Raw genomic sequence first — 15201 nt, 5'->3', positions numbered from 1 at the left:
GGCCAATTTCAATCAGAGCTGAGCTTTTGCTTTTCTAACTGCATTTCTGCATGCCCTGGCAATGACCTCATAGTTCTCAGTGGGTATTCATCCGCTTTTCCACGTCTGGTATGTTTCTCTCTTGGTTTTGAGCAGATTCAGAAGTTTGCAGTTAAGACAAGGGGGTCTCTTGCTCCACCTATGTCCCTTACGTTTAAAGGGGATGAACTGGTTTTGTGCTTCCAGGAGAGTATTCTTGAAAAACTCCCAGCACTCACTAGCTCCTTTGTCCTCCATGGAAGCTTCCCATGGAATCCCTCTCAGCTGAGCTCTGAGTGAGCTGCAGTTTGCTCTTCTAAAATCTAAAACCTAAAACCTATTCAACAGGTTCAATAATATTCATATAATATCATATTCAATAATATCATATTCAATTCAAAACTACAGGGGGAATTTTGGTAGAATGTGGTAACTTCCTACTGGACCCCATTACTGCACCTTGCAGCTTGAGATCCCAAAGTGAACGTACAGGCAGCTACTTATGCTTCTTCGTTATCTTGGCTTTAATTATTCATTTGAAGCTTACCTAAATGCCAGGACTGGGAAGCTGTTACAGGGAGCCTGTGCTTTTCACCTTCACAGTAATGTGTCTCAGAGGATTTGAAGGCCTAAAAGAATAATACATTTTCTTTTAATGAGGTGGTAAAACTCTCAATTGCTGTATCAGATCCCATATTTCCTTTGCAAATTAGGAAATAATCAATAACCCAAACTCATGAAGGAGATAGTAAATGTTTTGTGTCATGCTAGAAAAAATTTCTGTAGACACTGGATGTTTAAGGAGTATGATGAGTGATCTCCAAAGAAATAGTTGTATGATATATTTTCCTTTATGCCTGCAGGACCACAAGGTAGAGGAATTCATTGTTTCTCCACTTTATTCAGTTATGATAATCAGTTATGAGATGCTACTGCGATCTTTGGATCAAATTCAGGCTATAGAATTTAACCTCCTAATCTGTGATGAAGGACATCGTCTGAAAAATAGCTCTATTAAGACAACTACAGCCCTCACTAGTCTGTCTTGTGAGAGGAGGATTATCCTTACTGGTTAGTATCTATAGTTACTTTTAATATTTCACTATGTCAATAGTGCTAGGTTGGGGTAAAGAAAAAAGATATTTATTGTAAGTATGGCAGGAGCATAGTATAAATTTTGGCAATGGGTGTTAAAGGGACAAATTTGGGGTCTTCTAAAAACAGATTATTTCCATTTTTTTTAAATAAATGTATAATTTGTCCATCTTCAGGGGCAGGCAAGGAGCCTGGGAACTTCTGTAAGGGAATCAGGATTCTGCATACAGTCATTGTTTTCCTTTGTAGTTATTTAATAAAATTGATTTAGAACTTGACTTTTTTAATTCCTTTGTCAAAACAATTAGATGTGCAGTCTGTTTGGTTAGGAGGTCTTAATTAGCTTATTAATCATGATAAAATTTTAGATTAATTCAGAACTCTGAGTAATTCACATTGAAACAAAACCTCTGTTTTCAAGATACATTCTCAATATTAAACCCTGCCTTCAATGATTGTAGTTCTGTCAGTTTCAAGAAAAAGTTGCCAGATGCAGAATTTTTTGTTTTTCTTTTTCCAGGTACTCCAATCCAAAATGACTTGCAAGAATTTTATGCATTAATAGAGTTTGTGAATCCAGGAATACTTGGTTCTTTATCCTCATATAGAAAGATATATGAGGAACCAATTGTCAGATCTAGAGAACCTTCAGCAACAAAGGTATATTATTAAAAAAAATACAGTTATAGAAGAAAATTCATAGACAGCACTGTGAAATTTGCTTTTTATGGAATAAAATGAAGCTCAGGACTACTAATAGTAACAAAAGCTTTTCACTTTCCTATTTGAAATAAATTCACTTGTTCTCCAAAGGAAGCAGGAGGAATACATGCCTGTTGAGATCACGTCATTTCAGCAGCCTATTAATTAGCAGGCAAAAATTGTTCTCCAGCACTCTGCATTCCCAAAAATGCCATGCGCATTACCATGTGATGATACTTTATTCATTCTTAGTTTCTGCACAGCATTGCAAATTCTGCATGATTTTATTGCATCTCCAGAAATTCTAGAATATAACTCAAGCCTTGGATGTCTTCTGGGACATTATCTTCCTTTGTTTAAGACTTTAGAAACCAGACCTAGAACTAAGCTAATGCAGTGGTACTAATTGGAGAAGAATTGGTCATTACAGTCCCATGTCAGAAAGTGGTATCATACTTTTAAAATGTTATTTAAATACCTAATTAAAATCATACAGAAAATTACTGTGATGAAATGCAAAATTATCATTAATTTTGTGCTTTGTTCTTTTAGGAGGAAAAGGAATTAGGAGAAAAAAGAGCAGCAGAACTCACACGCCTCACTGGACTCTTTATTCTAAGGAGAACACAGGAGATTATAAACAAATTTCTGCCCCCCAAAAAGGAGAGCATAATCTTCTGCCGACCAACAGCACTGCAACTTGAATTGTATCAAAAACTGCTTAGTTCTCGAGTTATCAGGTCCTGTCTACAAGGCAGGCTAGAAAACAGTCCTCACCTAATATGTATAGGAGCTTTGAAAAAACTTTGCAATCATCCGTGTCTTCTGTTCAAAGCTATAAAGGTATCTATTTGCATGGGGGTGGTGCCTGCAATTAGTCATTTCAGCAGGCAGAGGTCCCTAAAACTATATTATGGTCAATGTGCATGTTACTTAAGGTCATTTCCATACTTTCTTCTCACATACAACTTGCTTTAGGAGATCTGCTTTCAAAAACATAAATGTTAGGAAATTTGAATGTACTCAGGGAAGGTATCTCACCAGTTTCCTACTGCATTGTGGTATTTTCCTGTTCTTCATGTATTTTCACTCTTAATCTTGCCTCTGAATATTTGTAAAAATACATATAAATGTGAATTTTACAAAGAACACTGTTGGCTAGAGATTACTCTGTGTACTCTGTCTGCTAGTTCCCCTGAAACCTCCCTGTCCACATGATAATTTCACACTCAAGCTCACTGACACTGGGAGCTGCAGGCTCAAGATGTCAGTGGTACTAGATGTCTCCATTTCCACTTCTCCTGGGACACTTTCACACTGTACACCTTGTAATTTCTGTAGAAATGTTCTCATTCCTATAGGTAAATAATGTGATAGTTAGAACTTGATAATGCTAACTTCTATGGCCACTAGTCAAAGTCCAAGTAAGGTGGGTGGAAACGTAAATCTTTCTTAAAAGACGTACTTCATGACTTTGTAGGAATGTCCACAGCACAGACCTCCCTGTAACTTTCAACACTGCCAAGTAAAGTTCATTGCCTTTACTTCATATTATAAGCATTAATACATTTTTCGTATGTGAAAGCGTAAGCCTTTAGAAACTATAGGGATGAAAAGGACTATATGTGCAAGTCATTTATTGCCATTGTGGTTTTGGCATTTGAGTAGTTTGGCTTTTTCCTCCCTGTGAAACATTGATTGTCAAATTACAGCAAAATACCACCTGTATTTCTTCTATTTTATTGTTTTTACTTGATAGCTTTTCTTCATTTCCAGTTGCATAACTGAATCTTAATGACAGCATCTTCCTAAAAAAAGTCAGTGACTGGAAAGTTCCATAATAAGGTATTATGGGATTTAGAAAGAATAAAGAATATTGATTTCTACCCCCCTGCCCCAAGTTTTAGATATGGCTTTGCTGTGGGGGTACATCTGTGTGGTTGCTTAAGTGGAGAATTAGAAGTAAAACACATTTTTAAGTTTTCAGTATTTCAACTTTCTACTCAGCTGCAAACAATATCTTAGATTAGAGGGTGTATACCAAAATAAACACTATCAGTATTTTAAAACTGTGTTTTCAATCTGTTATCAGGAGTTGTGCTCACATGATACACTACTTTGTGGCAGCTTTTGATGCCTCCTTTTGTCTTTGTAATAAAAATATAGGAGAGTTTAAAAAAAATCAAAACATGGAACTTGAATCCTTTTATTTTCAATAGGAGAAAAGCTGTGATCCTGTGTCTGATGAACATGATGAGTCTAGCCTCTACGAAGGTCTAGTAGATGTCTTTCCACAAGATTATACTTCGGACACTTTCTCTGAAACTGATTCAGGAAAATTGCAGGTGCTGGTGAAGTTGTTAGCAGCAATCCATGAGCTCAACTCTTCTGAAAGGCAAGTGTGAAAGCAAGGTAAAAGGGAAGTAATGGGAGTGACCTTCTGGATATTGTTTTGCTTTTCAAATGCATGGGGATGTAATATTCAAAGTAAAGCCATTGCAACTGTTTGCAGAGGTGCCAAACATACTTAGGCATTGTAGTTCTGGCTCTTCCTTGTTAAATTACTAAACTAGGATTTGCAGCTGACATAATTTTCAAAGATGCTCTTCATATTTTTTCCAGATAAAGATACTTGTATTTTTCATACCAAGTTCCAGCAAGTAAGATAGTTTGCTACAGCCCCTGTTCTATGACATATTATCTTTACTTGCAGAGACTTTCCAATGCTTTGTATCTCCTTGAGGACATGTATTAATGTATAAAATAATTTAAATTTCATGAAAATATTTTTAATTACTACATTATAAGTTATTTCCTCTTTAATCACGTTTAACTGCTCAGTGCTTGCTGCCTTTTCTGTTCAGGGTTAACCAGTCTCAACAGATGAACTTGCACAGCAACTACTTTTTTCCCCTGTGGTAAATGCCACTGACATGTAGGAAAACCTCTGTTTATCATGGGGTAATAGGATGCACATGGTTAGTTACTGTGCAATTGCTGATTCACGGAAATCTCACATGACCTTGTGTCCCATGATAACTTTTTTATGGACTTATGCCTTAAAGCCCAGCTATTCCAAAAGTATTTAGCTTTTAACTTTTATTTAAGTTGATGCTTGAATAAGACATGCTGTAATTCAGTAGTGGGAAGTAACAGCAGATCTCTTGGCACTGATGTAACGGAATTTGAAGATACTCTCTTTTTACAAATCAGAAAGCTGAGCCCATTGTTGCAGTTTATATGCCTAACATCCATTGAAACCAATGAAAGATAAATATCTAAATGTACTGGCCTTATTTCTTGTAGGTCAAAAGAAACAGGGGTATCTGGAAAAACACCTCTTCCTGTATCAGTGCTATAGGAGCTGCTGAGTTACAGCTGATGTTGAGGCATTATTTTACACCTTTAAAAGTTTTGTTGCTTTAATTCAGTGCTGTTCATGTTTCTTTTTCGTTTGTTTCTCTGCTCTCATTAGTACTAAATAGTTTTTGCAATACACAGACTCAATTCCAGTGCTCTTCTGAAGTTTATATTCTATTTTTGAATGAAAACAAAGGTGTGAATTTGGTGTTGATTGACAAAAAAAATCAATCTTGTGAAGTCTTTACAAACAAGTCTTGGATGTAATTCAATTGTAAAGTGTAATAATCAAAATACTTTAAAACAAATTTAAAATGTTAATTTATCAGGTTTTCCATGAAATTGTTTGTCTAGTTCTTCAGTACTTGTTTTTAATCAAAATTATTTTAAAACATGGAGCACGTTTCATGGAATTTGTTACATTTAGTTTAGATTATAAAAGACCTCCCAGCAAGACCTGGCAGAAAATGCCCTAACTGCCCTTATTATTTTATTTATGGCTTAAATTCAAAAGAACTTGCTTTGTCCAATCAGTGGAATCATCCTCAATATCTGGGAGGATAGAAATTCTAGATTTGCAGATCTCTGAAACTTATTTAGTAAAAATTTCAGAGAAAAAACACCAACATAGTATGGGTCATTAGTGTAAGTGATCAGACTGATTTTGCTTTAAAAAATAACAACTAAAATCCAGACTATATTGTTTGTGATATCTTTCACTATCCTTCATCCCAGTTCTTTTCAGTCATAAAATGTAGGAAAGAGTCACTGCTTTCCTATTTGACTTTCATGATTTTGTTTATTAGAATTTTCCGAGGTTGTCTATAGAAGCTCACAGTATCTTTTTCAGTAAGTAGAGTCATATATATATTATTTATTAGCTGCTACAAAACCCTCTGCAAATGCTGCCTTAACAACAGCTCTTTTGTATAGAGATTTTTATCTTTGTGGTTGGTTCTGGATCACTGCAATCTGTGCATTAAGCCAAATTCTGTTGCAAAGGAAAACATTCATTATTTAACATTTAAATGCTTAACAATAGCGATAATGCATCGAAATCTAGTATGTGCTTCAAATTAATAGGAAATGTTTTATTTCTTAGGAAATATGAGTAACCTCAGGTTGATGTGTAATTTTTGTTTGACTTGTAATTTTATTTTCTTAGATGTCTTCAGTAATTTGTTATTGGACTTTAACTTTACCAAGGTCTAAGACGATAAGATAACTTTGTTTTACTGTTTGACAGAGTTGTACTGGTATCCAATTACACTCAGACATTAAACATATTACAAGAGACTTGCAAACGTTATGGATACTCTTACACTAGACTTGATGGACATACTCCTGTCTCCCAGAGACAACAGATTGTTGATACTTTTAATAGTAAATTCAGTCCAGCTTTTATCTTTTTGCTGAGTTCAAAGGCTGGTGGAGTAGGACTGAATCTGGTTGGAGCATCTCATTTGATCCTGTATGATATCGACTGGAATCCAGCTACAGATATTCAGGTCTGATAACAACTATGTACATGTGGGTTGGGATGGGCATCAAATGATTTCTTGATTGAGTTTGAAATGCCTGGCTTTACATGTCTTATTGCTACCCAATTATCACATTCCATCTCTTTTTAACTGAAAAGTTGCTGTGTTTCTAAAAAGAAAAACATGATTAGACTGCATAGCGAATGTTACTGTTGATTTGCAATACCTGAGAAAAAGGGAGAGGTTCTGATCAGAATTAAAAGAATGAGAAAATCACATGGCAATGATGTCGAAAGAAAAGAAAGCGAGTGCTGTGCTATTCTTGTAATGGCACTGTTGGCCTCAAGGGATTATTTAGTTGGCATAAGAGTGTTCAGTTAAAATAGTCCTTAACAATAACAATTTTAAAAATCTTTTTGTAAACATAGTAAGAAACTTCTTTTTGTAGAGTGATGCCCTGTGCTTAATATCTGAAATAAGCTCTGATTATTGGCCCTGCTTCAGTTACAAGTGTGAATTAGTACCCTCATGTGGTCACTTGTCTTGTTACTTGAAACACAGCCTGCTGTCTGTGTCAAAATTGCTACAGGTTGCCAAAGACCACAAACCGTGTTGTGGGTACTTGTACCCAGTATGTAGGTGTAACCCGTACATTTTGGAAAAAAAATCAGATAGCAGTACTCGGTTACATTGTGTTTCTTTAAGAATTAAAGGGGGTGTAAAACAGTAATTTTACAATTTTAGAAGAAATGGAAAAGTCATTTTTAAAGATGTATTGTGGCAAAAAACAATTTTGGGGATGGGGGAGAATGATGAGTATTCCTGAAATATCAAACAGTTGTTAATACTTGGAAAACAAATGTGAAGAGGGGATTTCTGGCAGGAAAGAGTTGAAACCTTTACTTTCCTATTATAGTACGCAGAAAGAAAGGGGGGCATAAATGGCAGGCAGTAAACTAAATTTTCAGAATTATTTACAGTTAATACCAGAAGACACATAAAAACAGTCAAAGACAGTTATTGAGGAATGCTTTCTTTGGACATCTTTCCGAATGAGCTAGCAGAACTGGTAATGTGATCAGCGAGGCTGCAAGTTTTAGCTGAAATACCATTGTAGAGTAGGCTGTTAATGCTCTTCATCTTTTTGCTTTCTTCAGGCAATGGCTAGAGTATGGAGAGATGGTCAGAAACGTACTGTATATATCTACAGACTGCTAACCACAGGTCAGAGGTGCTGCTCAAACATATCCCAGAGTGAGACAGCTATTGAAATTTTGTCTGTAAAAGAAAGGGAGGGAGTGTTTTTGGAAATCATTCGTTCTTTAAAAATATATATTTGTTCTGAATTCAGTTAAAATAGAGACATCACATTGATTCATGTGCCTTTGCTTTGCTTTGCTTTTGCTTGAATAACTGAAAATAGTGGTTTAGCATTTGCTATTGTGGTGGGTTGACCCTGGCTGGACGCCAAGGTGCCCACCAAAGCTGTTCTATCACTCCCCACCTCAGCTGGACAGGGGAGAGAAAATATAACAAGAGGTTTGTGGTTCGAGATAAGGACAGGAAGAGATCACTCAACCAATTACTATCACAGGCAAAACAGACTCGACTTGGGGAAAATTAACTTAATTTATTGCCAATCAACCAGAGTAGGGTAATGAGAAATAAAACCAAATCTTAAAACACCTTCCTCCACCCCTCCCTTCTTCCCGGGCACAGTTTCACTCCCAAATTCTCTACCTCTTCCCCCCAGCAGCACAGGGGAACAGGGGATGGGGGTTGGGGTCAGCTCACCACACCTTGTCTTTGCCGCTCCTTCCTCCTCAGGGGGAGGACTCCACTTGTCCCCTGCTCCAGCGTGGGGTCCCTCCCATGGGAGACAGTCCTCCACAAACTTCTCCAATGTGGGTCCTTCCCATGGGCTGCAGTTCTTCACGAACTGCTCCAGTGTGGGTCCCTTACATGGGCTGCAGTCCTTCAGGCACAGACTGCTCCAGCGTGGGTCCCTTCCATGGGGTCACAAGTCCTGCCAGAAAACCTGCTCCAGTGTGGGCTTCTCTCTCCACGGGTCTGCAGATCCTGCCAGGAGCCTGCTCCAGTGTGGGCTTCCCACGGGGTCACAGCTTCCTTTGGGCATCCACCTGCTCTGGCGTGGGGTTCTCCATGGGCTGCAGGTGGATATCTGCTCCACCGTGGACCTCCCTGGGCTGCAGGGGGACAGCCTGCCTCACCATGGTCTTCACCATGGGCTGCAGGGGAATCTCTGCCCCAGCGCCTGGAGCACCTCCTTCCCCTCCTTCTTCACTGACCTGGGGGTCTGCAGGGTTGTTTCTTTCACATGTTCTCACTCCTCTCTCCGGCTGCAGTTTCTGTGCCCCAGCAACTTTTTTTAACTTTCTTCAATCTGTTCTCCCAGAGGCACTGCCACCATTGCTGATGGCCAGTGGTGGGTTCGTCTTAGAGACAGCTGGTATTGGTTCTGTTGGACACAGGGGAATCTTCCAGCAGCTTCTCACAGAAGCCACCCCTGTAGCCCTCCCCGCTACCAAAACCTTGCCACACAAACCCAATACAGCTATGCATACTGTTATCAAGAAATGGATTTTACTTTTTTTCTTTGCAAGTACTGATCAAAAATTATTCCAGTGTATCTTTTTTTTTTTTTTTTTTTTTTTTTTTTAAATACAGGCTCAATAGAAGAAAAGATCTATCAAAGACAGATCAGCAAACAAGACCTTTCTGGGGCAGTTGTAGACCTTTCCAAGACATCTGAACACATCCATTTTTCCATTGAGGAGCTTAGAAATCTCTTTACTCTTCATGAAGATTCCACCTGTGTTACCCATGACTTGCTTGAGTGCGACTGTATGGGAAAGAAAGACCATCAAAGTGAGTTTCTTTTTCGTTATCTCTGGCCATTGTTGAGGAAGTACATCCATTCTGAATATATAGTCTGTCACTGGAGAAAACTCTGCTGCTCAGTAAAATAGGATTGAAGTAATGAGGTTCATTATGGGATCTTCCAGAAATTGGCTGATTTTTCTAATCCATAGGAGCCCTTCACAAGATGGAGAGGAGACAAGATTCGTTCCTTGCAGTAACAACCAATTCAAGTGTCATCCCTCTTAATTCCTTGAATTAGCTATGGCCAGCTCAATTAGTAATTCGTTGCAACCAATTGGCACTATATGGTGTTTTGGTTCTAAATATTCAGGACAGTAATCAATAGCTGGTAAGAGCTAGTTCAAAAGCTGTTTATCTGAGGACAGCTATACCAGATGAAGATCTGTGCCGGATCTCTGAATATAAGCCTTCATTTCACAGTTATTAACTAAAACTAGCTCATCTAGTTTCTTAAAGGAAAGAGTGTCTATTGTCCTGGTATGTTTCTTTCCTTTGGGCATCAAATATCTATGTACACTATTTACAGGGGTGATAGTGAGGTACCACTACTGATATCTTCTAAATGCACACAGATACCACCATAAAAAGAATCAAAGAAATGGGTTCAAGAGTGCGTGTTCTCAACAGACATGGGCAAGAAATTAAGTAATACAGACCCAGTGAGACTATTTTGCTTGATGGTTTGCACATTTCCAGGTAATAGGCTAGAGTTGTGTTCCTTTCTCATCTGATTCAACCCAAAATGGGGAGGACTCGGCTAGTGAAACCACAGTGGTTCTGTAGCCATAAGAATTTGACTTTCTCCTTTATTTTTGCTCCACATACTGATTTCATTGTCTTTGTATCTTTCTTAAATGATTGAAAAATTAGACCTTCTGTTTTTGCATGAGTAAGCGATGTTCTAAAATATAGCAGCCTCCACTTAGGTACTATTACAGGATCTGTGTGGAAAAGGCACCTTTAGTGTTAAATGTCAGCTAGGTTTTCTCACTGGTGTGTAGTGAGGCAGGCAGAGCTCCTGGACTGCGGAAATCCAGAGAAATTTTATATTGTTACTGTGATGAACACTGGTGCGTATAATTTTATTTAGTATTTTTGCAGTTGTCTTAACAGTCTTGACGGCTTATCTTATGCTTTGAATGCATATTGGTTCCATCAATTCAGCTACAGCATTGGTCTCTTGGATCCTGTAACCAGGACTTCCTCAAGGGTATTTATACATTGGTCCCAGTGAACAGAACCTTTTGGCAGTAAATCAAGGAAAACCTGAAGATCATTCTTAGACTTAAATGGTGGAAATGGCAGAGTGAGTGGAAGATTTGATATCCTAAAGAGCAGAGGTCAAACTGGCTAACCAGCTCCCTGGTCAAATTGTTGTAAGTCACGGTCTTCAGTTTGATCACCTAGAACACAGCTACCACTAGTTGGTCTCTTGGCCTTTCCTAAGAACTGAGAGCTGTCAGATTACCTCATCAGGGAACCAGATTCCAGGTTACTGGGGATAGATACTGGTGTGCAGAAAAGGCCAAGAACTTTCACTGATTCATCTCCTCCATTTCTAGCAAGTATGATTCAAAAGATAAACTAAAGAGGAACCAAACAATATAATACAGGCTTCACAATATATGAACTTTTCCTAATGATCTCCATTAGATATACCAATGAGACTGGATATTTTTGACCAAGCTCCTGTTGTCCATTCACACTAGGGCCATCTTTAGGAAACCACAGGAGTCTTGAAAGGAAGAAATTAACTGTGCATGGACTGTGCAGATGGGTTGCTTGCTATTCTACTGGCTTTCAGATCAGCTACAAAGCTGTAAGCCTGTTGTTTTACCTGATCATGGTGTAATTTATGGCGTTAGGAACGCATAATCTGTAAGGACTTGAGAAGTGCATCTATTCTAAATTTTCTTCTGGCCAGTTGTTGTGGTTTAACCCCAGCCAGCAACTAAGCACCACGCAGCCGCTCACTTACTTCCCCCCCTCCCCCCCCAGTGGGATGGGGGAGAAAATTGGGAAAAGAAGTAAAACTCCTGGGTTGAGATAAGAACGGTTTAATAGAACAGAAAAGAAGAAACTACTAATGATAACACTAATAAAATGACAACAGTAATAATAAAAGGATTGGAATGTACAAATGATGAGCAGTGCAATTGCTCACCACCCACCGATCAACGCCCAGTTAGTCCCCGAGCGGCGATTCCCCCCACCCCCACTCCCCCCAGTTCCTATATTAGATGTGACGTCCCATGGTATGGAATACCCTGTTGGCCAGGTTGGGTCAGCTGCCCTGGCTGTGTCCTGTCCCAACTTCTTGTGCCCCTCCAGCCTTCTCTCTGGCTGGGCTTGAGAAGCTGAAAATCCTTGACTTTAGTCTAAACACTACTTAGCAACAACTGAAAACATCAGCGTTATCAACATTCTTCACATACTGAACTCAAAACATAGCACTGTACCAGCCACTAGGAAGACAATTAACTCTATCCCAGCTGAAACGAGGACACCAGTAAAAGGATATGTTTCAAGTCTAGTGCAAATGTGCATCATATGTCAGTCAAAAGGAAAGTCTTGCATATATGAGTCTTTATGGGCTCTCCAAAACTTTAAAAAACTCAAGAATACTCTGAGTCATCATGCTCCTCGTATCACTGGTCTTTCCTAAGGAGCACGTAACACTGCTATGAAAATATGTGACAGCAGGTTTTAAACCAGTAACAGCAGTGATGCAATTTTTTTCCCTCCAAAATTATTTCTTCATTTATCACATGCATCAGATGAATCATGAAGCCAGCAATGTGTGACACACCCTGCAATGAGGTGGTACTGTTTGGGTCTTTAGGATCCTTTGTTAAAAGTGAATTCCTCTCTTTGTGCTTCACAGCAATAGTCTTTTCCTTACTGTGATAGACAGTATACAATATTGCGTATATTGAACAACTTGACATACCCTGGGCGTACAAAGTGCACAGCTCTAGTGTGCTGAGTCAATGAAATAGCTATTCAAACTATTCTTAGCTGGCTGGAATGACTTCCCTGGGATGAAATAGAAGCTAGCATGAATTTTGCGGCAACATACTTACAGATTCAGATTTTACTTAAAGAATGGGAGCAGCCCAAATGTCAGAGAATTAGGAAGATAGAAGGAAGGAAATTGCCAGATAAGATATTTCCTTTCCCATCCTTGTGTGAAAGGATTTGTCTTCATGCTAGCATATGGTGATTTTGATAAACTCGATCAATGAGCAAGAAACAGCCTTTCCCCTCTTACTGTGGATACATATGTTTGGGTTTCATTGACATAGAAGGATTATATATGCTGTTCTGTTTTCTCTCATTTGTTACCACCAACTGGCTTATCGATTCAGACTGAAATTTTCTGTCTTAGTTTTCTCTGATTAGTCTACCGCATCATTTTTTTTCAGATCCTTCCTCAGAAAATCCTTCTGTATCTAGAAGTTGCCAGCTTGGACAAAACCATGGGAAGCCTCATTCAAAGAAACCACTCTCCATGTCACAGTTGATGCAATGGAAACATTTCTCTGGACAACATCAGACTCTCACTGATCCTTTCCTTGGAAGGATTAAAGAGAATGTTTCTTTCATTTTCCAGAATGTAACCAGTCCAACTTCCACCAGCTAATAAAACTTAAGTGCCTTTCCCTATCACTTGCATCCTCCTCCTCATAGGTATAGTAAACAACTGATCAACTGATGTGCAGTTACCTTTTGTTCTTTTTGCCAAGTTCTGTTTTATGTCCTTCTGACAAGGTTTCTGGGTAAATGTGATTCCTGATGTTTATACAAAGTTACAGTTACTACTAAGTTAATCATACTTACTATATTTATAATACAGGTTTTTAAAACTAACTTTGCTTTCCAGTCTTCTGTTCCTTTGATAACATAATTAGTAAGATAGTTTCTATGCACATTCCTATGTATGTCTTTGTTTTATAGTTTTCATTTGATCGTGATGATTTATTGCTTGTAAAGCTGGCAACTCTTCAGCCAAATTTTGTAAGATTAGGCAATGCTGTATGCATGTATATGCTGTTAACAAGACTCTGGTTGGATTTTTGTTTTGACAATGAAAAGTTATGTATCTGTGTAACTGTGGCTTTATAACAAGGTAGGTATTTGTTCCCTTGAATTTAAAATGTAATGAAACTCAGAGCAATAGCCACTGAGGTCCAAAATTCTGAGACCACAGCTTGATACTGTGACAAAATATTCCGAAATTCTCCTATTGCTTTTACTTGAGAAAATAAAAAAACTTATTTCTCAGACATACAGAGTACAGGCTTATCTACATTTAGCTAACTCCTTTTAAGGACTCTTTTTGCCAAACACTGGAGTACTGAGCATATATATTTTTTTATGACTATTTTCCTTCTTCTTTGAAGGTGCAAAAGTTTGAAATCAGTTTACAGCTTTTAAGTGAAGTACTTTAAAAGGCCCAGAAGGACAGAAGATTGGATAATTTCCACAAATACTGCAAACTTACAGAATTTGAAAGACCTTGAGCAAAAATAGGGCTCCATTGTGGTAATCCTGCATTATCCCACATGATGTACAATCTCTTGGTATTTGGTACATGTGAGAGCAGCGGCTAAAAGCCCAACCAACTTTCAGAAAACAGTTAAAATTAGTTTGTTCTCCATGTTATAACAGTTAGTGCTCTCTCTTTCCCTAGGCTGTCACTGAGTTCACAGTCCATACTAACCCATCATCAAACATTTTCCTTGCATTTTGATGCAATTTGGGAACTGAAAGCCATGTGCACTGACCTCTCTTCACCATCCACACTTACTTCAGAGGGTTTTTTAGTTTCCTTTGACTCTAAATGCTGAATGACACCAGAAAATAATGAAGACCGAAGTGAGAGAATGATTGAGAAAGTCATCAATTGCAAACATCTTTTTGGCATGCAAATTGTGTTCTTGGTAACAATTACAATTATGCTAACACCTAGAGTTTAATTCTTTGACAGTTTAGGCTGGCTGTTAAAAGAGCCTGTTCTTCACCCTGTATATGGTGAGTGTGGTGGTCACGCTTATCCAGATGCTGTGCTGCTGTGGTGCCAATTCGCTGTTAGACAAAGGCTGTCTGATATCTTACAGCTCCCACAACTTATTTTAATTAGCAAGGGCAAGGTTTGCCTGCAGCTTTGTAACTCAGGAAAGAGATTCTAGCCAATCTGTATAATAATAATTATTGTAATTAATAATTATCTGAGACTGATCATACTTAGATCTGTGCTGCCCATAAGTTTCTGTAAGTTGTGCTCTTGTCCCTGTCTGTAGGAAGCATGCTGGCATTCTCTGCTGATGCTGATCTCATATGTGGTTTCTTGCATCTGTATGAACAAGTAGATGCCAGATTGGTTCTATATCGCTGGTTTGTTTGTGGGACCCTAGTCATCTCCACTGAACACACATGAGCCCGCTCTGGTTTGGAGCAAACCAACTGGCAGTGCCATTTAGGAAACCTGGGCATATAAGAGAAGGAAGTTCCAGGATCCACACCATGCCATGTTTCATCTTCTCTGCCCAAGGCAGTCCCTCAGGGGTATCTCAGCAGGCCTCCCCGCCTCACCTGTTGAGTCCTGCCCTCAGACAATCCTACTTGCTGTCACGTCATG

At 38.6% G+C, this 15201-nt stretch overlaps 1 protein-coding gene across 3 annotated transcripts in view; it reads left to right on the top strand.

The window, feature by feature from the left end:
* Window positions 1–13846, top strand: part of RAD54B (RAD54 homolog B) — a 71460-nt gene extending 57614 nt beyond the window's left edge. For all 3 annotated transcript variants that reach the window (XM_069779678.1, XM_069779680.1, XM_069779681.1), the window contains 8 exons: window positions 882–1089; window positions 1634–1773; window positions 2368–2658; window positions 4035–4210; window positions 6422–6683; window positions 7814–7880; window positions 9345–9545; window positions 12986–13846. In XM_069779678.1, the coding sequence (XP_069635779.1) occupies window positions 882–1089; window positions 1634–1773; window positions 2368–2658; window positions 4035–4210; window positions 6422–6683; window positions 7814–7880; window positions 9345–9545; window positions 12986–13203 (1563 nt within the window). In that variant the 3' untranslated portion in view covers window positions 13204–13846. The remainder of the gene's footprint in view (window positions 1–881; window positions 1090–1633; window positions 1774–2367; window positions 2659–4034; window positions 4211–6421; window positions 6684–7813; window positions 7881–9344; window positions 9546–12985) is intronic.
* The last annotated feature ends 1355 nt before the right edge of the window (window positions 13847–15201 follow it).

Source organism: Haliaeetus albicilla, chromosome 3 (assembly GCF_947461875.1).
Source record: "Haliaeetus albicilla chromosome 3, bHalAlb1.1, whole genome shotgun sequence".
Lineage (NCBI taxonomy): Eukaryota > Metazoa > Chordata > Aves > Accipitriformes > Accipitridae > Haliaeetus > Haliaeetus albicilla.
Note: the sequence above shows the minus strand (reverse complement) of the source record. Positions and strands in the feature narration are given on the sequence as shown.